Source organism: Schistocerca serialis, chromosome 8 (assembly GCF_023864345.2).
Source record: "Schistocerca serialis cubense isolate TAMUIC-IGC-003099 chromosome 8, iqSchSeri2.2, whole genome shotgun sequence".
NCBI classification, from domain to species: Eukaryota; Metazoa; Arthropoda; class Insecta; order Orthoptera; family Acrididae; genus Schistocerca; species Schistocerca serialis.
Window position 1 is genome coordinate 270,181,994 of NC_064645.1, and position 25,301 is coordinate 270,207,294.

The following is a 25,301-nucleotide window of genomic DNA, read 5'->3' on the forward strand; positions in this document are numbered from 1 at the left end:
AAACTGTTGCCTCATCAGGAAAGAGGGAAGGAGAGGGAAAGACGAAAGGATGTGGGTTTTAAGGGAGAGGGTAAGGAGTCATTCCAATCCCGGGAGCGGAAAGACTTACCTTAGGGGGAAAAAAGGACGGGTATACACTCGCGCACACACACACACATATCCATCCACACATATACAGACACAAGCAGACATATTTAAAGACAAAGAGTTTGGGCAGAGATGTCAGTCAAGGCAGAAGTGCAGAGGCAAAGATGTTGTTGAATGACAGGTGAGGTATGAGTGGCGGCAACTTGAAATTAGCGGAGATTGAGGCCTGGTGGATAACGGGAAGAGAGGATATATTGAAGAGCAAGTTCCCATCTCCGGAGTTCGGATAGGTTGGTGTTAGTGGGAAGTATCCAGATAACCCGGACGGTGTAACACTGTGCCAAGATGTGCTGGCCGTGCACCAAGGCATGTTTAGCCACAGGGTGATCCTCATTACCAACAAACACTGTCTGCCTGTGGCCATTCATGCGAATGGACAGTTTGTTGCTGGTCATTCCCACATAGAATGCGTAACAGTGTAGGCAGCTCAGTTGGTAGATCACGTGGGTGCTTTCACACGTGGCTCTGCCTTTGATCGTGTACACTTTCCGGGTTACAGGACTGGAGTAGGTGGTGGTGGGAGGGTGCATGGGACAGGTTTTACACCGGGGGCGATTACAAGGGTAGGAGCGAGAGGGTAGGGAAGGTGGTTTGGGGATTTCATAGGGATGAACTAAGAGGTTACGAGGGTTAGGTGGACGGCGTAAAGACACTCTTGGTGGAGTGGGGAGGATTTCATGAAGGATGGATCTCATTTCAGGGCAGGATTTGAGGAAGTCGTATCCCTGCTGGAGAGCCACATTCAGAATCTGATCCAGTCCCGGAAAGTATCCTGTCACAAGTGGGGCACTTTTGTGGTTCTTCTGTGGGAGGTTCTGGGTTTGAGAGGATGAGGAAGTGGCTCTGGTTATTTGCTTCTGTACCAGGCCGGGAGGGTAGTTGCGGGATGCGAAAGCTGTTGTCAGGTTGTTGGTGTAATGCTTCAGGGATTCCGGACTGGAGCAGATTCGTTTGCCACGAAGACCTAGGCTGTAGGGAAGGGACCGTTTGATGTGGAATGGGTGGCAGCTGTCGTAATGGAGGTACTGTTGCTTGTTGGTGGGTTTGATGTGGACGGACGTTATCCACCAGGCCTCAATCTCCGCTAATTTCAAGTTGCCGCCACTCATACCTCACCTGTCATTCAACAACATCTTTGCCTCTGCACTTCTGCCTCGACTGACAGCTCTGCCCAAACCCCTTGTCTTTAAATATGTCTGCTTGTGTCTGTATATGTGTGGATGGATATGTGTGTGTGTGTGTGTGTGTGTGCGAGTGTATACCCGTCCTTTCTTCCCCCTAAGGTAAGTCTTTCCGCTCCCGGGATTGGAATGACTCCTTACCCTCTCCCTTAAAACCCACATCCTTTCGTCTTTCCCTCTCCTTCCTTCTTTCCTGATGAGGCAACAGTTTGTTGCGAAAGCTTGAATTTTGTGTGTATGTTTGTGTTTGTTTGTATGCCTGTCGACCTGCCAGCACTTTCATTTGGTAAGTCACTACGTCTTTGTTTTTAGATATATTTTTCCTACGTGGAATGTTTCCCTCTATTTTATAAATATATATATATATATATATATATATATATATATATATATATATATATATATATATATATGGTTACAATAGAGGGAAACATTCCACGTAGGAAAAATATATCTAAAAACAAAGATGGTGTGACTTACCAAATGAAAGTGCTGGCGGGTCAACAGACACGCAAACAAACACAAACATACACACAAAATTCAAGCTTTCGCAACAAACTGTTGCCTCATCAGGAAAGAAGGAAGGAGAGGGAAAGACGAAAGGATGTGGGTTTTAAGGGAGAGGGTAAGGAGTCATTCCAATCCCGGGAGCGGAAAGACTTACCTTAGGGGGAAAAAAGGACGGGTATACACTCGCACACACACACATATCCATCCTCACATATACAGACACAAGCAGAGTGTCTGTATATGTGTGGATGGATATGTGTGTGTGTGTGTGTCTGTATATGTGAGGATGGATATGTGTGTGTGTGCGAGTGTATACCCGTCCTTTTTTCCCCCTAAGGTAAGTCTTTCCGCTCCCGGGATTGGAATGACTCCTTACCCTCTCCCTTAAAACCCACATCCTTTCGTCTTTCCCTCTCCTTCCTTCTTTCCTGATGGGGCAACATTTTGTTGCGAAAGCTTGAATTTTGTGTGTATGTTTGTGTTTGTTTGTGTGTCTGTCGACCTGCCAGCACTTTCATTTGGTAAGTCACCTCATCTTTGTTTTTATATATAATTTTTCCCACGTGGAATGTTTCCCTCTATTATATTGATATCATTAATTTGAATCCAACAATTACGTTTGTTATTGTCACTGTTGCATTTCGAAATCTTTTCTGTCGTCTTATTTTCCTCTTTCTGTTTTTGCCAGTAGTTTCACTTTGTATTCACCTTCTCCTTTTTACCGTAATCTGCTATACTATTTTATCCCGCCTATATATACTAAATAATACGTAACCCACTTCCAAACCATAACCAAAAAATTTTTTTTGCCGCTTTCAGCAATACCGCCGCTATAATATCCACCGTTTCTAGTTCACAAACAGCTCCTTTCACCTTTTAAACAACCATTTCGGCCAGTTCTAATAACTTTCGCTTTATTTCCATTTCCGTTTTTCCCACATCACTTATAATTTTTAGCCGCTTCCCACAGGTTTTAACGTCATTATTTCTTCGTCAGACAATTGTTAGCCTCATTTTCATAATCTGCCACCACAATACCACTCCTTTTAATATACTACACGCAGTTTTTTCGAAATTTTCCCGAATTTCTCTGTCCTTTAAAGTGTTTTGGCGGCAACACAACCACCTAACCTTGATGCACATCGTTGTCTATCAACCCAAGTCCAACATAGCCCAGCTGTAACCAACACCTTTTCGCCTTTTTTCATTCCAGATCTCCAGTTACTTTCCGGTTCACCTTTATCTCTCCCCATATATTTTTATTTTCATTTTCGTTTCACCTCATGTTACACTTTCCACCTTCTAATACCATGTCACCCTCACAACACCCCCACAACGACCCCTTTAAGTTTTATTTACATTCCCTCCGCAAACATGCGGCTTGTGTCTGTATATGTGTGGATGGATATGTGTGTGTGTGTGTGTGTGTGTGTGTGTGTGTGTGTGTGTGCGCGAGTGTATACCTGTCCTTTTTTCCCCCTAAGGTAAGTCTTTCCGCTCCCGGGATTGGAATGACTCCTTACCCTCTCCCTTAAAACCCACATCCTTTCGTCTTTCCCTCTCCTTCCCTCTTTCCTGATGAGGCAACAGTTTGTTGCGAAAGCTTGAATTTTGTGTGTATGTTTGTGTTTGTTTGTGTGTCTATCGACCTGCCAGCGCTCTCGTTCGGTAAGTCACCTCATCTTTGTTTTTATATATAATTTTTCCCACGTGGAATGTTTCCCTCTATTTTTTATATATATATATATATATAAACAAAGATGAGGTGACTTACCGAACAAAAGCGCTGGCAGGTCGATAGACACACAAACAAACACAAACATACACACAAAATTCAAGCTTTCGCAACAAACTGTTGCCTCATCAGGAAAGAGGGAAGGAGAGGGGAAGACGAAAGGAAGTGGGTTTTAAAGGAGAGGGTAAGGAGTCATTCCAATCCCGGGAGCGGAAAGACTTACCTTAGGGGGAAAAAAGGACAGGTATACACTCGCACACACGCACATATCCATCCACACATACAGACACAAGCAGACATCAATGTCTGCTTGTGTCTGTATGTGTGGATGGATATGTGCGTGTGTGCGAGTGTATACCTGTCCTTTTTTCCCCCTAAGGTAAGTCTTTCCGCTCCCGGGATTGGAATGACTCCTTACCCTCTCCTTTAAAACCCACTTCCTTTCGTCTTCCCCTCTCCTTCCCTCTTTCCTGATGAGGCAACAGTTTGTTGCGAAAGCTTGAATTTTGTGTGTATGTTTGTGTTTGTTTGTGTGTCTATCGACCTGCCAGCGCTTTTGTTCGGTAAGTCACCTCATCTTTGTTTTTATATATAATTTTTCCCACGTGGAATGTTTCCTTCCATTATATATATATATATATATATATATATATATATATATATATATATATATATATATATATATATATATATATATAATATTGTTACAGTGTGCATATCTTGTCTCTAAAAACTATAACAGGGAGAAGCAGCTTTTAAAATCATGTTTGTGTGATTGTGTTAACTTCTAATGATAATTGAAGTTTTTGGTGTGAACTTCTTTCTCTTCTGTGTTAATTATTTGGCAATATTGTGCTTTAATTATACTAAGGAAATTCTCAATATTAAATATATTATCTTATTTTTGTGTACATTATCTAATGAAATGCATTTTCTTTCCAGAACACATGAAGGTGGTAGTGTCAAATCAGCACAAGCATCAAATCTTTCAGATTACACAGTGCTGATGCGTGGGCTTGGTGATTCACTAAAGGATATTGAAGTTTTTTCAAAATATAAGCAGCAGGGAACAAATCCATGTGCTGAAAATAATGGAGGATGTGCAGAACTTTGTTTGTTTAATGGTACACATCCAGTTTGTGCATGTGCACATGGTAAAGTTTCTGCAGATGGAAAAACTTGTGAAGGTATATTAAAATTTTAGAAAACATTCTTTCACAGAGAATGAATAGCGATCAGTGTCGAATGTTAAAATTCAGTAAAATAATCTCGATCACAACAGATGTTTATTTTGGTTGGCAACCAGTTTTGATCTGTGATTTAGACCATCTTCAGGACCAGCACCATTATAGCAGCTGGGTCATGGTGCTTACTGTCTGAAGATGATGTAAATGATAGACTGAAACCAGTTGCCAACCAAAATAAACATCTGTTGTGATCGACTCTGTTTTACAGAATTTTAATCACAGTATATTAATTGGTTACTGTGATAATCCTACTATTTCCTGTAGTTTCAGTGACAACGTGTTCAAAATCAAGTAAACTTGTCTATACCAAAGAATGTAAGTTCCATATCTAAGTCTCCAGCACGCAATGATCCATGCTAGTTTATTGATTTTATATTATTTTAGTACTGAAGACGACTTATAGGATAGAAAAACCCTATCTACCCACTGTGTTTGTTTTTTCCACTTTTTCTTGTTGGCTATTGTAATGTAGTGAATATTATTAGCATTAGATTCGTAAGTGCTTTGTTATCAAACTATCTTTGTGTTTTGCTGCAAACTATTTTACTTAAGTATGACTACACAACCCACCATTCTGTTTTAGCATTGACTGGCATTTTGAAATACCTCATTTTTGACCATAGTATTGCTGGAGGAACCATATTGTGTGAATATGAAGCAGACATAGTGAAATAGTTTTCACATTTAACTTTTCAGGTTTTCCCAGGGGATCTATGTATACTCTTGTTGCATTTGACACCAGGTAACATTTTGTAAGTCTCATAATATTTCATCAAACAAACTGTTAAGAGATCGTAAGGTGCCTGTGATAGCTACTCCTGCATGGTGTGAGCAGGAATATTGGTATGGCAGCATCCAAATTATTGAGGCCAGAAGCAAGAATCACATAGAAACTGAAAAGCTTTCATAGTTGGTCAAAAATAGTGCTCATAGTGCCTCCTTGTGGGGAGGAAAAGAGAGGCCTTCTGTGCATGTGCTGTCGGCAGTGACTGTGCTGCCGAAGTTACCGTAGTTAAAAGCTGAACACATTAAAGCTGAAAACATTAAAGTCATTTGCATTATTTATTAAAACCAGGTAATGCACTGTGTCACACCTGTAAGTGGAGATTCATGTTTCCCCATTTGAATTTAAGAGCAGCTAGCATTACATTCCAATTCAAATCCTGTATCCGTATTGATTTGATTGTCTGCTGTGCATATAAGCACTTCACTGTACGTCAGCACAATCTCTGCCCATGGTGCACATGTAGATAGGCTTATCTTCTGCTCCTGACAGAGGCCGCAATGAGCAGTATTTTCATCAAAGTGTAAGAAATTTTTCGTGCATGAATAATTCCTGTTCAAGCTCTGTCAGATTTAGATGTCACCACATGAATATCTCTACTTGTGTTTTGCAGCAGTAATTGCTGCAACACCTGGAGATGTCAAACAATTGCTTCAATGAAATATTGTGATACTTACACAATATAACAGAGTGACAAATCCAAGAGGTATAGTATTTCCCCCCTCCCCCCCCCCCCCCCATTTTGGTTGTGGAGGGGGCAGGGGGGTTGGGGCGTAGACTTGCCGAATTAACCTGAAATATTAGTTTCAAATTCTTGAAACTACTCTTGCATCTTCCTCAGAATTAACAATCCTGAGAAAGAAAATACATTGTAAGAGATCACCCACTCAACTCCAAAACTGTCCTATTTAGAAGGATTGATTTACTTTTCACTCCAAAGACACACAGCCAGCAGATCATCAAGCATGTAGAATAAAACCGAAAACATTAAAGTCGTTTGCATTATTTATTAAAACCATGTAATACAGAATCACAAAAGAATGGATCTTCTAATGCCCTTTGACATGTTTTGAATGTAGTGGTTCTTATGAATAATAAGAAGCTTGAAGATATTTTTATTTAAAATTATTATCAAAATTTTCATGGAGGTTTTAATGTTGCTTAACTGCAGTTCCCCCTTAAAATACTTCTCATTGTGAAAGCTTCATTGTAGGATGAGAGTGATGTAGTTTTTTGCAGTGCAATACTTAGTTTTGAACTGGTGAATCTCCTCTACCAGTAAAGTCCATTAGGAGATGTATATCGTAGATTTGCCTTAGATATTGAAATAATATTTTCTAATACACTGATGTATCCTTTTAACCACAGATGTATTTTCCATGAGCATTTACAAAGATGTTCACACATAAACTGTCTTCTACCAACATGACTGACAAAACAGCAACTGTTACAGGCAACTGTTAGTACAGTTTTAAAGACAATAAATGATCATTCATTCTAGGTACATTTATAATTATTGTTCTTTTGACCTTTGTGTGAGGAGATTTGTTTATCATGTTACAAAAACTTACATTAGCTATTGTAAAATCATTAGTTACATCTCATTGCATGTTGGATTTTATTCCTAACAACTACTAAGGTACAGTAAGAAATGCCAAAACAGAATTTTATGTTAAAGTTCTGTATGATAATTTCATAGTACCAAAATGACTGAAAATCAATAGTGTTTACATCAGAATGTTCGAGCATTGTTAGTGAAAAAGTTAATTACTACTGATCTAATTGGTTTTTCATTATTGACATGATACATAAAGTGCACAAGTCATGTTAAATACATCAGATGACTGATAAATATTCAAAAAAGTCTGTAGGTGAATTGAAATTTATGAATTTTTCTAATTAATTGTTGGTTTAATTACAACATAGATATTTCTCCTAAAATTTCTACAGGAATGTAATAATGCAATCTTAAAAATGAAATTATAAATTTTATGAAATTTACGACAGTATGCTAATTCACAACATCAGGTTTTCTAACTAATTATAACTTAATGTTAATTACAGTTAAATGATCTGAAATAATGTTAATGATGTTTATTCAGTATATAAGTGAATCATACATTTTAATTTGCTGATAGAAATTAAGAAAAACCATACTTTCTAACTTTTATCCATTACATATTGTGAATCAGGTAATATACAATCTGCTAAACTTTTAGTGGTGTCAAAGCATTCATTAAGTACTCCATAACTAGTTCTATTACAAGGTGCAGTTGTATATTCACTGAAATGAATAAGACAACTGTTAGGCTACTAGAGTCACACATCACCAGGAAGAAAACAGTTTACAACAAACAAACAAATATTGTTTCCCAGCAGTAAAATACATGCTTCATTCAAATTTCAGTGACTGGTTAAAATTGTACATCACAGCAATTATAAAATTTGACATTGACTGAAGTGCCAAAGAAACTGGTTTAAGCATGCCTATTCAAATGCAGAGAGATGTAAACGGTAGAATATGGCGCTGCAGTCAGCAACACCTATATAAAAAACAAGGGCCTGGCACAGTTGTTAGCTCAGTTACTGCTGCTACAATGCCAGGTTATCAAGTTTTAAGTGAATTTGAACATGGTGTTATAGTTGGCACATGAGCTATGGGTCACAGCATCTCTGAGGTAGTGATGAAGTGAGGATTTACCTGTACACCATTTCATGAGTGTACCGTGGATATCAGGAATCCCACAAAACATCAAATCTCCAACATCGCTGCGACCAGAAAAAGGTCCTGCAAGAACGGGACCGACAACAACTGAAAAAAATTGTTCAGTGTGACAGAAGAGCAACCTTCCACAAATTGCTGCAGATTTCAATGCTGGGCCATCAACAATTGTCAATGTGTGAATCATTCAACAAAATATCGTTGATATGGGCTTTTGGAGCTGAAGGCCCACTCGTGTACCCTTGATGACTGCACAACATAAAGCTTTATGCCTCACCTGGGGCCGCCAATACTGACATTGGGCTGTTGATGACTGGAAACATGTTGCCTTGTAGGACAAGTCTCATTTCAAATTGCATCAAGCAGATGTAAGTGTAGGGGTGTGGAAACAACCTCAAGAGGCCATGGACCCTGCATGTCAGCAGGGGACTGTTCAAGTTGGTGGAGGCTCTGTAATATGTGGGGCATGTGCAGTTAGAGTGACATGGGACCCCCAATACAACGCCGACAGCTGACACGTACCAAAGCATCCTGTCTGATCACCTACATCCATTCATGGCCATTGTGCATTCCAACAGACTTGGGCAATTCCAGCAGGACAATGTGACACTCCATACGTCCAGAATTGCTACAGAGTGGTTCCAGGAATGCTCTTCTCAGTTTAAACACTTATGCTCTCCACCAAACTCTTCCGACATGAACATTATTGAACATATTTGGGATGCATTGCAACATGCTGTTCAGAAGAGATCTCCAACCCCTCATACTGTTACGGATTTATGGAGAGTCCTGCAGGATTCACAGTGTCAATTCCCTACAGAACTTCTTCAGACATTACTTGAGTACACGCCATATTGTGTTGTGGCATTTCTGCATGCTTCCAGGGGCCCTACACAGTATTAGGCAGGTGTACCAATTTCTTTGGCTCTTCAGTGTATTACGTGTACCTGACTACAAGGTCCCTCTACCCTGGCACATTCTTTCCTAACCTCTTTCACTGCCATTCCTCATGTCATCCCACCCCACTTCAGTCATTATTGCTACTCATGTCATTTGAAGCGCAGTCCCAGGACACTTCGGTGTGTGTGTGTGTGTGTGTGTGTGTGTGTGTGTGTTAGCTTTGAAGAATTACTTTGTCTAAAACTTAACAGTTTAACAACATCTTGTATTCAGTAGACCCATGTTCTTGTATTTTTTATATTTTTTATGACAGAATGCCGTTATTGGTTTCAGTCAGCCAGTGGTCATATTCAATCTGAATATCATCACTGGTTGTTTGAAACCATTTGCAGCATTGTGATTATGTCACAAAAGATATAAAAGAATGTAATCAGTTTATCGTTTAATCACCATGAACAGCATGTCATTTTTTCCACAGTAAGAAACGTTTCAGTACAGTCATTTACCAGAGTTGGCATTTCATTATAAAGAAGAGCTTTCTTCATTTTCACCCTAAATAATACTTCATAGTAGCAGAAAATAATACCATTAAATATAACCCTTATGTTGTGAATGTTACGCATGGGTGATTACCTTTCCTCATTAATTCCTTTTTTTTTTTTTTTGTTTTTTTTTTTTTTTTTCCTGTATCAATTTTTAACAGGTAACAGTTGAAATGGAAATTGTACTGACTTGTGTATTTGCTTACTTCCAAGAAAGATTTATTTGAAATCCTTGCATTCTGTGTGAAAAAGTTTTATTCTGCAGCCGTTTCTCCTGTTAAATGTATACCAGTGAACTAAAGTGAAGATATGTACCATACTCCTGATTTTTCTTATTTGTTTCCATCATGCTAATACGTATTTTTCTTTTCAGATTATGACAGCTTTTTAGTGTACTCACGTGTTGTACGAATTGACAGTATTCATATGTTTGATGAAAGCAACTTGAATGCTCCATTTCCAAGCATTCAGTCACAAGATTATATGCACAATGCTATAGGATTATCTTTTGATTACAATAGAAAGAAGATATTTTACTCTGATATTCATAAAGGGAGCATTAATTCAGTTTACTTCAATGGAACGAATCATACAGTCATTGTAAGCAGTAAGTATGATAAATGCCATATTAAGCATATTTTTGCATAGAATATAATGAGCTGTAAAGGAGTAAGCATATGTACAGCACAAGAGTATCATTTCACAAAGTGTAAAATAAAAGAAAAGGCATCCACTGTGTGGAGCACAGTAAAATATAATATGAAACAGCGCTCACACTAGCTTTCAAGCACTAGATCTTCTCCAGCAGTAGTACACACATCCACACACACAACCACACAGACACAGCACCTGTGAGGTTGTGTGTGTGAAGGTGTGTACTATTGCTGGAAAAGAGCTAGTGCTCAAAAACTAGCATGAATGCACTTTTCTGTTATGTATTACTGTGCTCCACTGACCGATTCACTATAGGTGAGTGACTGACTTTTCCTTATTTTACATATTGCTCCATCCAGAAATTTCTATTATTATTTTACAAAGTGTCTTTGATTATGGCACAAAGATAATAAATCTACATTACGTCTACATCTACATGGCTACTCTGCAAATCACACTTAAGTGCCGTCAGAGGGTTCACACTAATTCTCTATTGTCCCACTCTTGAACAGCACATGAGAAAAAATGAACAACTATATTCTTTCTGTGCAAGCTCCGATTTCCCTTATTTTTTTATGGTTATTGTTTCTCCCTAAGCAGATCAGCCTCAGCAAAATATTTTCGCATTCAAAGGAGAAAAGTAATGATTGAAATTTTGTGAGAAAATGACACCACAATGAGAAACACCTTTTGTTTTAATGATTTCCACCCGAAGTACTGTATCATGTCTGTGACACTTGTTCTCCTTTTCCTCAATAATACAAAGCTTGCTACCCTTCTGTGAACTTTCTTGATGTTCTCCATCAATCCTATCTGGAAAAGATCCCACACTGCACAGCAGCATGTCAAAAGATGACAATTACGCGTAGTCTCTTTAGTAAATCTGTTGCATCTGCTAAGTGTTCTGCCGATAAAATGCAATCTTTGCTTTACTTTCCCCACAACATATTCTGTGTATTCTTTCCTATTTAAGTTGTATGCAATTGGAATTCCTAGGTATTTAGTTGAATTTACACCCTTCATATTTGACTGATGTATCGTGTAACTAAAGTGTAATGGATTCCTTGGAATCCACTTATGAGGATGACCTCACACTTTTCATTATTGAGAGTCAGTTGCCAATATTCACACCATACAGGTATCTTATCTAAACTGTTTTGCAATTGGTTTTGATCTTCTAATGACTTTATTAGACGATAAATGACAGCAGTATCTGCAAATAACCTAAGACAGCTGCTCAGATTGTCTCTTATATTGATAAGGAACAGCAGAGGGCATATAACACTACCTTGGGGAATGCCAGAAATCATTTCTGTTTTAGTTGAAGACTTTCCGTCAGTTGCTACGAATTGTGACCTCTCTGACAGGAGATCATGGATCCAGTCACATAATAAGATGATATTCCATAAGCACACAGGCTGCTTGTGAGGTATGGTGTCAAAAGCCTTCTAGAAATCTAGAAATATGCAATCAATTTGAAATCACTTGTCGGTAGTACTCAAAACTTCATGTGGGAAAAGAGCTAGTTGTGTTTCACAAGAATGATGTTTTTGAAATCTTTGTTGATTTTGTGTCAATAGGCAAGGTAATTTATAATGTTTGAACACAATATATGTTCCAAAATCCTGCTGCATATTGATGTTAATGATATGGGCCAGCAATTTAGTATTAATGATATGGACCTGTAATTTAGGGGATTACTCCTATAGCCTTTCTGGAATATTGGAGTAACATGTGCAACTTTCCAGTCTGTGGGTACAGATGTTTCATCGAGCAAGCAGTTGTATATGATTCTTAAGTATGAAGCTGTTACATCAGTATACTCTGGAAAGAACCTAATAGATATACAATGTGGACTTGAAGACTTGCATTTATTAAGTGATCTAAGTCACTTCAGTATGCCGAGGATATCATCTTGTAAGTTACTCATGTTGGCAGCTGTTCTTGATTCGAATCTGGAATATTAACTTCATCCCATCTGTTGAAGAAATTTTGGAATGCTGTGTTAGTACCTCTGCTTCAGCAGCACTGTCATCAATAGTATTTCCATTGCTATTGCCCCGGATAGGCACTGATTATGTCTTTCCACTAGCATACATTGCATACAACCAGCATCTCTTTGGATTTTCTCCCAGGTTTTGAGACACTGTTTCATCATGGAAACTATTATAAGCATCTCAGATTGAAGTCTGAGCTAAATTTCAAGCTTCTGTAAAAGATTGCCAGTCTCGGGGTTCTGCATTTGTTTAAATTTGGCACGCTTTTTTCATTGTTTCTGCAACACTGTTATATCCTGTTTTGTGTACCATGGGGGATCAGCTCCATCGTTTGTCAATTTATTTGGTATAAATCACCCAACTGCTGTCAATACTCATTCTTTCAATTCAAGCCACATCTGGTCTACAGTTACAATGTTAGCTTGGAACGATTGGAGATTGTCTTTCAGGAAGGCATCAAGCAAATTTTTATCTGCTTTTTTGAACATCCTCTGTTTACCCACCACACTTTATTTATCTTCTGATAGAAGATAAAAGTAACACTGAGAAAGATAAGATGGTCAGAGATAACTCTATGATCTACCAGATTAATTAATATTACAATATGAAAATTCCTAATAGATTAAGTCTGTGTGCCTGATCTGGACTACAAACCAGAACCCAACCATTCACAGGCAATGCTGGTTCAGCAGGTTATGTGACTGGACTTCTATGAAGTAGGAAAGAGGTACTGGCAGGAATGAGGCTGTGAGGGGCTGTTGTGAGTTGTGCATAGATAGCTCAGTCTGTAAGAAGTAGCCGGATTTTAGTTCTCAGCTGGGACAAAGTTTCATTCTGTCAGGAAGTTTCTAAATATTACACATAAATATGGTTTGGAAAAGCATTCTGTCTTTAGCAAACATCTTTTTAATTTCTTCACCTATATATGTTTCAGTGAAATTTCAGTGGCTTCTCTTTGTTATCTGTCAAATAACAAGTAAAACGTTGCATAATAATTCTATAGGTTTGGGAGAGTGGTTACTTTATTCATGTTGTATTACCAAATTATGTACTTCAATCGTACATACTGTTGATCATGTAGCTGAACAACATATGCAAAATCAAATAGAGACAGTGATCATCTGTGTGAGAGCTGTGTTTGCATGAATGTGTATGTGTGTTGTCTATTTCGGAAGAAGGCCTTTTGTCCGAAAGCTTACTTGTTTAGTCTTTTATTGTGCCTGTGTGCAACTCAACATCTCCACTGTACGGTGAGTAGCTATGTGTCCTTTTCATTAGCTGTGTGTCCTTTTCATAATATTCTCATTATGTGAACAATCTACGCTATTCACTCAAACATGTCTGGGTCGAAAAAGAAGAAAATTGTGTTGTTCAAGGCAGATTCCTTTTCCAAAACACATTTATTTAAAAGCAAACACAGACACAAAAAGTTAGCTTTAGTGTCAAGAGACATAGTACACATTTTACGGCAGAGTTAAGGGTTCTTTGTAGTATATGTCAATATCTTTGCCTCACAGTTTTCCACGATTGTTTTTTCTTGAATTATGGATGTTGCAATGCATTATTATTATTATTATTATTATTATTATTATTATTATTTCTCCCCTGTATTCATTCTCGAATTCAGTGTTTCACTTTAATTTTTCTTCAGGTCAGGGGTTAGTTGAAGGCCTGGCATATGAGGCATTTGACAACATGCTGTACTGGACTTGTAACAATGATCCAACTATTAGCAAGATCAATCTAACAAACAATGTTATCAAAACAGTAATTAAATTAGAGCAGACAGATAAACCTAGAGGCATTGATGTAGACAGCTGTGAAGCGTAAGTATTTACTGTCAGTGGTTTTCTAAATTTCTTTTATAGAAATTTTGAAGTAGCATTTGTGTACTCTTCATAATAGCAATAATAATAATCCATGAAGTCAGTCTTCTCTTTGTGTGCTGACTGCCATCACTTCTTTGCAGACGTATATACTGGACAAACTGGAATTCGCACAATCCATCGATACAAAGGGCTTTTGTAAATGGACAAGGTCTTGAATCAATCATTACAAAAGACATTCGGATGCCCAATGCTCTTGCCTTGGACCACAAGGCACAGAAGCTGTACTGGAGTGATGCACGATTTGACAAGATTGAAAGAGCAAACTATGATGGCACGAACAGAGTGGTAAAGAGCAACTTCATTCTGTAGAGCAAAATGAGAGTCTGATGTTATGTTTTGTACGTAGATATACCTACAGTAATAGTCTAATTTACAGTGCTGCCTTGTAAGGTACTACCTAGTGTATTAAGAGTGTCACTTCATCCCAAAGGAGCGTGAAATAGGAAGCAGTATTTTGAAATGAGGTTTGTTTAATAGTTAATAATTCTTTAAAAGTGCTGGTAGATAAATTACCTATGTTCATTAAACATGTTCATTGTAACAATTTTATGTGCAAGAGAAATCCAAGAACAAGAACTATATACTGTAATAATTTCAGAAGTGTAAGGGGCATTCAAAAAGAAATGAGCCAGAGGCATAATTACAGGAACCAGTACCTGTATGTTAGAAGTATTGACCCTGGCTGTTGAGACACGTGTCCCACTATGACACAAGGCAGTGAACAGCTGTCAAAATTTCCAGGGCTGTGATGTTAACCAGTTCCCCACATCCAACTGGATGTTGTCATCTGAGGTGAATCGTTTGTCCTTATGCTGACACTCTCCTTTGACCAAGATGGGCCGCTTCTGATCCACTTCCTGCAGCACAGGACAACAGTGAATGTCCAGCATTACTTGCAAATCTGGGCCACCCTTCGCCAAGCAATCAAAACAAAACGATCAGGCAATCTCACACTTGGGGTAATTCTGCTCCATGACAGTGCAAAGTCTCGTACAGCCAACACAGTCGCGGCACTCCTGCAGAAATTCAAATGGTAGGTTCTCGGCCACCCTCCTAGTGATTACGCCATTTTTGGTCCCCTTAAAAAGGTTCTGAGGGGCATACGATTCACATCGGACGACAACGTCCAGCTGCAGGTGCAGAACTGGTTAACATCGCAGCCCTGGGAATTTTATGAGACAGCCATTTACCACCTTGTGTCACAGTGGGGCAGTGTCAATACTTCTAACATTGAGGTACTGGTTTATGTAATTATGCCTCCGGCTTGTTTCTTTTTGAATGCCACTTATAATTTTGTCTTTTCTTGTATTGCATTCATGCAATTTTATACTATGTTTTTGTGTAGCAGAATTGTTTGTTCACAGGTTTTAAGCAGGGTAAAGCCTCAACACACATTTGATATAGCTGTGTATGGGGATTACATATTCTGGACAGACTGGGTATTGCATGCTGTCATTAGAGCTAACAAATACACTGGAGATGATGTAGTATGGCTAAGGAGAGATGTACCTCGGCCAATGGGCATTATTGCAGTTGCAAATGATACAAATGACTGTGAGTTTTCAGTTCAACAAGTATAATTACACTTGCTTGTATCATAGAGTAATTCAGTAAAAGTAGTTAAATTGAACAGCAACATTGGCCTTGTGGCAGAATTATCAACTGATGACTTTTGGAAATGTCACAATTATGAATGATCTAAGTGTATCTGTCTTTAACCTCAAATTTTTTCCAAAATAGATGGCAGAACATGAATCTAGTTTGTAAATAGATATTTTTAACATAGTAATATTCTTTCTTACAGGTTCTGCTATAAAAAAGCAATTCTTTTGTGACAAAGATAAATATTAGATCCAGTACTATTCATATGTTATGTACATGTTTTGTCAAGTTCTGTAGATAATAAGCATCTAATTACTGTATGCTGATGACACATCTAGTGTCTGTTGTCTTGGCAGTGAGGTCAGCCTTACTGAAGGGGTTCAAAACTTTCTTGATAAGGCAAGAGCTCACTTCGAGAGTAACAACTTGGATATAAATTTTTGTGTTTACCGTATTTACCTGAATCTGAGCCGCACTTTTTTCCCAGTTTTTGTAATCCAAAAAACTGCCTGCAACTTAGAATTGAGTGCAAAGTAAGCGGAAGTTCTGAAAAATGTTGGTAGGTGCCGCCACAACTAACTTTTGCTGTCGAATATATGTAGCACTACACAGGCATGCTTGGTAGGCACAAAGATAAATACTGGCGTCAAAACCTCTGCGTCAGTAAATAAATTAAAAGAAAAGGTAGAAGAATGTAAACATTGTGCCATGTATTCTTTCGTGTTTGCTGCTATCTCATTTAAATCCTGTCTGCCTAATAAACTATGAAACTAGAGTGAGACAACAGCAAACGCGGAGAAATATAAATATCATGTCGTGTTTATATTCCTATTATTCTTATGCTGAATAGTGATACAGTCAGAAATGAAGCATGGCAACTGATTTGGGAATTTTTTTTTTCCTTGATTTTGAGTCTTATTTTTCAGGTGGGGCTTAGATTCGAGTGCGGCTTAGATTCGAGTGTGGCTTAGATTCGAGTAAATTCAGTATACAATAAATCCTGCAATGCATTGCAAGTTATAAATATCTAAGGGAATTGGATATACTTCATAATTCCTCTCCCCCCCCCCCCTCCCCCTTCTGTGTCCATCTCCTCCTCCCTCTCTCTTTGTCCATCTTTCCCTGCCCCCCCCCCCCTCTCTGTTTGTGCATCACCTCCTGCCCCCTCTCTCTGCCCATCTGCGGCTCTGAGCCTTGTTTATTGTTATTGCAAACAAAACCTTGATAGAAAATTGAAGTTGCTGCAAATGGATGGGCAAATTGGTTGGGATCATTGCCAGGGTATGAGAGAGTCCTCTCAAGCTGCTGGATCTGTGAGGATAGTAATTTCAACAGCGGTATTTGGCATATTTTTAATCTGTGAATGGGTAGGATTACAAAGTTTCATATTCCGTAGTAATAGTAGTATAAGCATTAACTGATAAGCCATAAATGCAACATACTCATTTACAAAAATACATAGCCTACAGTATGTCCAGTTGAATGTTTATTAGTGTATCATATAAAAATTTGAGATTAATCAATCAATAACTTTCAAGATTTTTGGTAACAAAGACAAACAGTAACTTGTCTTTATATAATAGTATATGTTCTGTTCTGTCCACTCATCTAATATGGGGTGCCTAGGAAACCTACTTTCTAGGATTGCTTGACAACAATTCAAGCAAATTGTATCAATGAATTTTTATTACAGTAAGATGAATGACAACTTTGGGAATTTACAATGGTATGTCGCAAACACTTGGCGATAGTGAAATAAGAAGTCTCTTCAGTATATACAACTCCTAATACAAGTGAAGCAATACAGTTCATAAGTCGCTGCTGTTGCATTCGTAGAACGGCTAGTCAGTCTTCCAGTGGGCTGCGACCAGGCAACCAATCATCATCATCATTTTCATCGTCATTACAAGAAGTGTAGTAACATAAAATTATGCAAGTCTAGTAACTGACGAGCTGAGGCTTGTTAGTTACTATAATTTTATGCAATAAGCACAGGAACCATTTGCAAGGCAAATATCCAATATTTGATAATCAGAGAAGCTCCTTGGACTTAATTGAAATACTGCCATGGAAAATAATGAAATACCATGTAAAAAATTGAGCATTACACTAATATTAAAACTATTACATTAAAACCAGACTTCAAACAGGTAAAACATGGAAGGGGCAGATACAGCTGGCCAGCTCTGAGTAAGACAGTTTAGAATAACGGACCCTTCATGTTAAATTAACAGCCGATTGCTACGAGATAGAATGTCAACATATGAGGAATGCCGCAGCAAGCTTGGAGGCCACAACATCTCAGAGGCTACAGTGAGATGGGAAGCAGCGCACTGCCCACATGCACGTACACAGCCAATGTGGACAGGATATGCCCACTGAACTGGTGGGTGACTGATAACATGCCAGGGCAGCACCTCCAAATGCAACAAACAGCTCAGATAGGCAAGAGCAAACAAGCAGACATATAATTTCATGCATAATAATCATAGAACTTATAAAAATACTCAAAACAATCAAGAAACTCAGTGCGAGGGTGGCTCAAAGCTCCAACCAAACCTTATGTATTGCAAGAAGAATATTATGATAAAAATTACTAAGAGGAGTAACCAGTTAATCTTACATAAAATATTACAACAAGTTAATCTAATACCCAAGAAATCACAGGGCTACCCAAACACATAAACTTAGTAATTTAAAAGGCAACAGGCAAATCTTGAGGGGTAACACTCAAACTACTACAATAGTATTTGTATTTAGAACAATAAATGTTAATTTTTTTAAGGGGGAAAATCTCGCCAGAGCTATGGAACTTAACTACCCAAATGAGCCAAGACTTACTGGACTGCTAGTGTTTGCTCACCAAGGCCATAGGCAGTTTTATAGTCATTACCTCAGTCAGGGAAACAACAACTTCCAATACAAATAACACTCAATGTTGACCTCAGTGGTCACTAATACATGTGGTGGCCTAGAACATATGACACAATTGATTTCAGGCCCAAATGACAAGATAAGCTGACATTGATCAAGTTGCAATTAAAAGAAATTTTAAAACACATCGATTATGGCAGTTAGATAATTTCAAACAGAGGCACAAAAGGTAAATTTAATGCTTGAGACAGAGTGATGGAGAACCACAGGCAATCCAGTGTAGCGGGAGTAGCTTCAACATGGGAGCACATATGTCAATCAAGTAACCTTACCCCCAAAGAGCAGAACAGACAGCACCAGAAAATGAAAAGCACCCCAGCACCCACATCAGCAACTATGCCTTCTGAATCCAGGGTAAACTGACTGCATTGACAATAGGCCCAAGTACTGCCGTCTGACACAACTCTACTAACCCCTGGCCACTTGGACAACCATGCATCCGTAAGCTCCATGAACAGCTCACCATATGTTACATGTGCCTCTTGTCTCTCACTCAGTGACGGCGACCAACTGCCTGCCCATGTGGTCAACAATGTGCCCCAAGAAACTACAACCAAAGAGTCAACTAACAGGTGACCAAAGCACCAGCCTGTGACTAGACAGAGATGGATCACGCCAGTAAGCAAACATGTAAAAATATAGAACAAGCTGACATGGTTTAGGCACATTGTCTTTGTAGAACTTCCAAGAATCAGTGATGTGTGGTCTGATGCAAGTGCCCTTTTTTATCACTTTCACATAAAAGGCAGTATTGACAGTCTGTGTAGGTGGTACAAACTAGTGGTGGATTATACCACTAGCAGCAAAAAAGACAATGAGTATTACCTTCACTTTAGATCTGTTCATATAACCATTCTCATGGTGTGGTGACTGTGATCTGTGCCATTTGGGGCTATCTCTCTATTTCAGGGTCATCTAAAAACTCAAAACTGGTGTTGAGTAAAACATTGTCCAAAATTGGAGCATCATTTCTGTACAATTCCAGAAGTTCTTCACAAATGCTGACCCAGTGGACTTGTGGTCTGTAGTCAGAATTTTTGGGTCAAGTTTTGTACACACTTTTGTCATCTGCAGTTCTTCAGTTACAGTCTCATGGAAGATGGTTTTGGGTATATGCAAAGTCTTAAATATCAGACAAACACTCCTTCCATCGTCTTGTTCAAAATTTCGAACACATGAGTCCCATTGTCACCTTTCAGCTTTGAAGGACATCTGGAATGAATCTCATTGTCGACCCATCTTGGCCTTCCAAAATGTCTTGTTCCAGCTATTGTGACAGACATTTATTCCCAAATGCCTGCTCAATCACTGGAAATGTTTTGGCCTTAGACTTCCAAAGTTTCACGAAAAATTTGATTGTGTACTGCTTGAAATATGTTCACTATTTTTATATACTTGAATTTAGCAGATTTCATGACAGTACTCACTTTTCCGTGGATGTTTATAAGATGATATTTGACTTTTTTGTGTTGGCTTCAGTCGTCTAGTGAAAGTATGATTCCATAATGCTGTTTTGTCGGCTGCGGAAATGTCTGGTTCAATGCGTTTGCCGCATTTTTGGTGTTTCAAATACCATTTTTCCGAATATGCTTCCTTCTTGATGTTTATATAAAAAAGTAGATAAAATAACTCATTTTTTCTGGTCACATGCAAATTATAATAACAGGGACCTGTACATTGTTCCACCGTCACACACCGAGTGTTCACTGCTGACTGACTACGGTCAAAGACGACTCCAGCATCAAAGACATTTCACACAACACACAAGCTTCCACTTGTAACCAGTCTCTTTGATATTATTCGTCACATCTACTAATATTAATCAGTATGCTGTCACTCTCGAACATATAAGCAAATTAGCATAAAATAAGGCAAATTACAATTCAAAAAAAATATTCTGACAAAAATATAAGAAAACATTTACAACCTCCCTCATTAGATTTGGTATATAAACACATCTCCCAGATCCATTACACGCTGTTCAAGTGAACATTGCATCACAGGTGGAACCGGACCACCAAGCGGAGGATCATGCAGGAACATGTCTTTATTCTCAAGGAGCTTGGAGGAAACTTGGATGCATTGGGAAGTTAGCAGACCCTGCCAACATGCCCTGGTGGATAGACAAAACAGCAGGAGTGTCGGAATACAATTGGTGATATTAATTTATGGACAAACCATGTACGTCTTTTCTGGTCTTATGGAATTGTAGCATGAGGCAGGACCTGCAAAACAAATATGAAAAGGGTTCTCTTACTGTAAATGAGAGGCTTGAGGAATGAAGTGAAAGTGAAACCAGGAACATCTTCTCAAAACCTGTTTACTGGATTTAATATTTTCACACTTTATGCTGTCTATTGTTTGAAACTGTTCCATTAGTGAAAGAAGGCACTAATGTCAGAAACAGAAAAATGCACATTCAGAGTAATGATGCAAGGCATAATACAGTTTTACATATGGTAATAGAAGGTTGAAGTTAACAGCAGAAAGTCCTTACATCAAAGGAGCTGATTTTCATAATTTGCTACCAAATTATGTTAAAATGTTGCCTGGAGATACCTTTTGAAAACAAATTAAGTGGTGGCTTATCCCTAAATGCATGTATAACTTGGAACTAACATAAATGATAATATTAGCAACTGCCCTGGCCCAGCTATAAGTGTAGTACTAAATTGCATATAAAATCAACTGCTCACTGTGAAGTGAATTATTGTCATATTGTGTGAATTAAATAATTGTGCAATAGCATAAAAAACTCCTGTATGTACAAGTAATGGTGTAATTGTACTTTGTCAACATTCCCCATGAATTAAAATTATGTGTTGCGAGCAGAAACTAGAGAATAATCTTGAAGTAAACCCACTACCAATCATTTATATTTGAACTACAATTGAAGGCTTACATTCAGGCATTGCAAAGTTTCATGGATAAATATTATTTCCATGTTTGCAGCATTTGGCAGTTTGTTCTCTTACCAATAAATCAGAATGTACTTTCCAAACAGAACTTAAGATTGGTACACATCCATTTACATCTTGGAACTCACAATTTTCGTGATTTCTAAGAAACTACTTCAGATTCACAGTTAATACACCCGTAAAAATTACATGAAATATATAACTGCAGAAAATATTGTCAGTTGATTTTATTGTGTTAAAGATATAGTTATTCCCCAACCATACAACCTTTAATGCTTCACTACTGAGGTTTTGATGATGTCATATCACAAAGTGGGGCAGCAATTGTTTCCCAAATTTTGTCTCTTGCTTCTGCAGTGCCATACACTGCACTTGATGATATTTTCATATCTTCATTGTCTTGGTGTAGCTGATGAGTAAAGTGCAGCAAAGATATTTAAAATTTGTATTCTGTGCAGACTTTTGGGCGCTAAAGTCATTATAATAGAGTTTAATGATCTTAAATTTTTACTTTCAAGACTTACTGTATTTACCAATTACAAGAAGATCTTCTTTCCCAAATTTTTCATTCTAAAAATACAGGATTGTCATATTCAAAGATTAAACTATTGCTACTGAGGCCAACATTTTTGCATTGTTTGTTTGGTTACTGTAGGGTTCATCTTACATAAATCTTTGGATATTCAACTCACATGTAGATTTATTTTGAAGAATTCAGAAAGGTAGGGCTGGACAAAAGATACATTTGAACAAACTCCAAATTTCCTGTTGTGCCTAAGCACTACACACAGTGTTGACTTTGCTTGAACAGTACTAGTCTAGGGGATATGTGAGTACTGTGAGCTAGCCCCTACAACAATGTTTCTCTCCTTAAAATCTGACAATTTTGTTGTTCACACAAGAGGAAATAGCATGAAATTCCATCATCTTACAAGATCATGTTGTAGTTGAACAGGTTTGTAATAAAGTTCTCATACATGTATTGATACCGGACACAAACATTTATGCTATTTTTTTATGTAAGAGTAACATTCAAAGGAGAAAATGTCCTTCAAAAAGCATTACTTGATTCTGAACCCACATCAATATTTTATTTGGCTAGGAGAGACCATAATGATTTAGCAAGTAGGTGGCAAAAGAGAAATTTGCTTTCTGTTTATGAACCGCTATTAAAATACTGGGTAAAAACACTAACAAAATTTTTATCAACTTTAGAACAAGATGGTGACCTTCAGATGACATAAAAAATCAAATTTAATCCAGAATTAAATGTCTAATAAACAAAATAAATCACACTAAAGTAACTAATTGTTGTCATGAGAGTAAATTATGGCAGTAAGACCTATCATGAAAATAGTGCTAACAGACATCATTAAAGTTCGAGAATAGGATTAAATAATGACAGCAATCTTTTATTTATGTATTAGTTTCTGTTGTTACATATGATATGCATCCTAGAAGATATTGCAGTTCATACTTCACAGTTGTTCAAGCACAACACTATGGGAGGGTCGAAGGGAGAACAGTGAAGAATGAAGATGAGAGCAGGGAAGGGAGTGGTGAGTAGACAAAAAATGTCATGCTGCCAACCATGGGAATATATACCACATACTTTGGCTTTTTGTGAACATCTACTATGTTTAAACTTCAGTTTGCATGAATTCATTTGTAGTTTGAAGTGGACACATGCTCAACAATAGCATATATTTCTGCAGGAGATTGTAGAAGCGTGGATAGGGACCGGCAGTGCACTTACATGTTTCTTCCAGCAATGTTGGCAACGCTCAAGGTGAGGTATGACAGGAATGAAAGGGGGTGCGTCAATTACTGGTTTTACACAGCCAATAAGAGAGTAGCGAGCAGATGATATGTTTGGAAGTGAGAGACATTGTAACATTCTCATGTCAGCACAGAACTAAAATCTGCTATGTACTCAGAAAAAGAAACTGTGTTCTCAGTTTCCACTGCTACCTCAGAAATTGTAATTATATAAAAGAAAAAGCCAAATATTTTTGACCACAGAGATATAAATTTCACAACTCTGCTATTATGACAATGATGATGTTTAATAATAGTGATACCATAGATGACAGGCATAGTAAGCAGAAAAGGTAGTGAAGATAAAAAGTAACGTAAACCATCTCTTTTCATCATTTTTTTTCTCCTTCTGTTATCAAAATGCAGACAACTAATAAATGGCATATGTTTAGGTTAGGTATAATGTTAACTTGTTAGGCAGATACTTCATGTCAATAAAACTAAATCTAAATTACGTCCGGTTGCCTTAAAGGCCCAATGGTACTGACCGACTGCTGTAATCCTCACCCTACAAGCATCACTGAATGCAGATATTGAGGGGCACACCGCTGTCCCGGCTCTTGTCAGTTTTCGTGACTGGAGCCAACACTTCCCAGTCAAGTAGTTCTTCAATTGTCCTCACAAGGACTGAGTGCATGCACCTCATTTCCCTACAGTGTTTGGTACACTGGACAGTCACCCAACCAAGTGCTAGCCAAGTCCAACAGCACTTTAACATCAGTGATCTGATGGGAACTGCTGTTACCACTGTGGCAAGGTCACTGGCTTATGTCAATAAAACAGTTTGCAAATTTGATTAGTCGAAATATGTAAAAATAAATTTTTCTCAAGGAGCCTCTTAAAAAAAGAGAGGCCATCTTAAACTCAGGGTTGCCTTCTGCTCATGGAAATACAGTATAGCTTATAGATACAATATTTCTCTGATTTATTTTATGTGTGAGGAATACAGTTTTAGTACAACGATATGTGATTTTAACAGGTACATCTAATGCCTGCCGCAATAGGAATGGTGGTTGTGAAGACAAATGTGATCTAAATGAGGCAGGGTCTGTCATATGCAGTTGTTTTTCTGGCCGGAAACTGCAGGCTGACAATGCCAGCTGCTTAGTAACAGAATCTGAATGTAACACTAACATGTTTGGTTGTGCTTCTGGAGGCTGCATACCATTTCATTTAACTTGTGATGAAGTTCCTCATTGTGAAGATGGATCTGATGAGGACTCAGCCGTGTGTGGTAAGTAAAAAACTCACAATGTAGTATACTTTTAATTTTTCTTCACTTTGCATACATTTCTTGTGACCCTTTTCCATGCAAACAGTTGATATGTTTCAAATTTTTGGGAATAATATAAGGACTTTGTGATAATTCTGTTGTTCTGTGCTTACAATAAATATTCTCTGATATGAATGATGTGCCTTTCAGTCAAGAATAAAGTGAATACTGAAATCAACCATTAGCAGCAGGTTTAAACTGTGTACTGCTGTCAACAGCCCAGCCATTATGAATAAGTGCTGCACTTCATAGCCATGGACACAGCTTCAGTTTCTCAATAAGTAAAGGCCTATGCTCTGAAGTGATAACATAAGTGATGAGAAATTTATGGAGACTGAATGTATGTTATAGGCCATGAAGGTGCTCAGATAACTCTCTGCTTAATAACACTGGCAGACCAGAACAGATATTCAGCTTGATTTTTTCCTTAGACACAGTTTCAATCTGC

The 25,301-nt window shown here is 38.0% G+C and overlaps 1 protein-coding gene across 1 annotated transcript in view; it reads left to right on the top strand.

The window, feature by feature from the left end:
• LOC126416607 (low-density lipoprotein receptor-related protein 1) overlaps positions 1–25,301 on the top strand; it is a 772,143-nt gene that overhangs the window by 591,284 nt on the left and 155,558 nt on the right. Inside the window, exons 36-41 of the mRNA XM_050084360.1 lie at positions 4,516–4,760; positions 10,142–10,375; positions 14,071–14,245; positions 14,389–14,593; positions 15,673–15,862; positions 24,560–24,814. Coding sequence (XP_049940317.1) covers positions 4,516–4,760; positions 10,142–10,375; positions 14,071–14,245; positions 14,389–14,593; positions 15,673–15,862; positions 24,560–24,814 — 1,304 coding nt within the window. The remainder of the gene's footprint in view (positions 1–4,515; positions 4,761–10,141; positions 10,376–14,070; positions 14,246–14,388; positions 14,594–15,672; positions 15,863–24,559; positions 24,815–25,301) is intronic.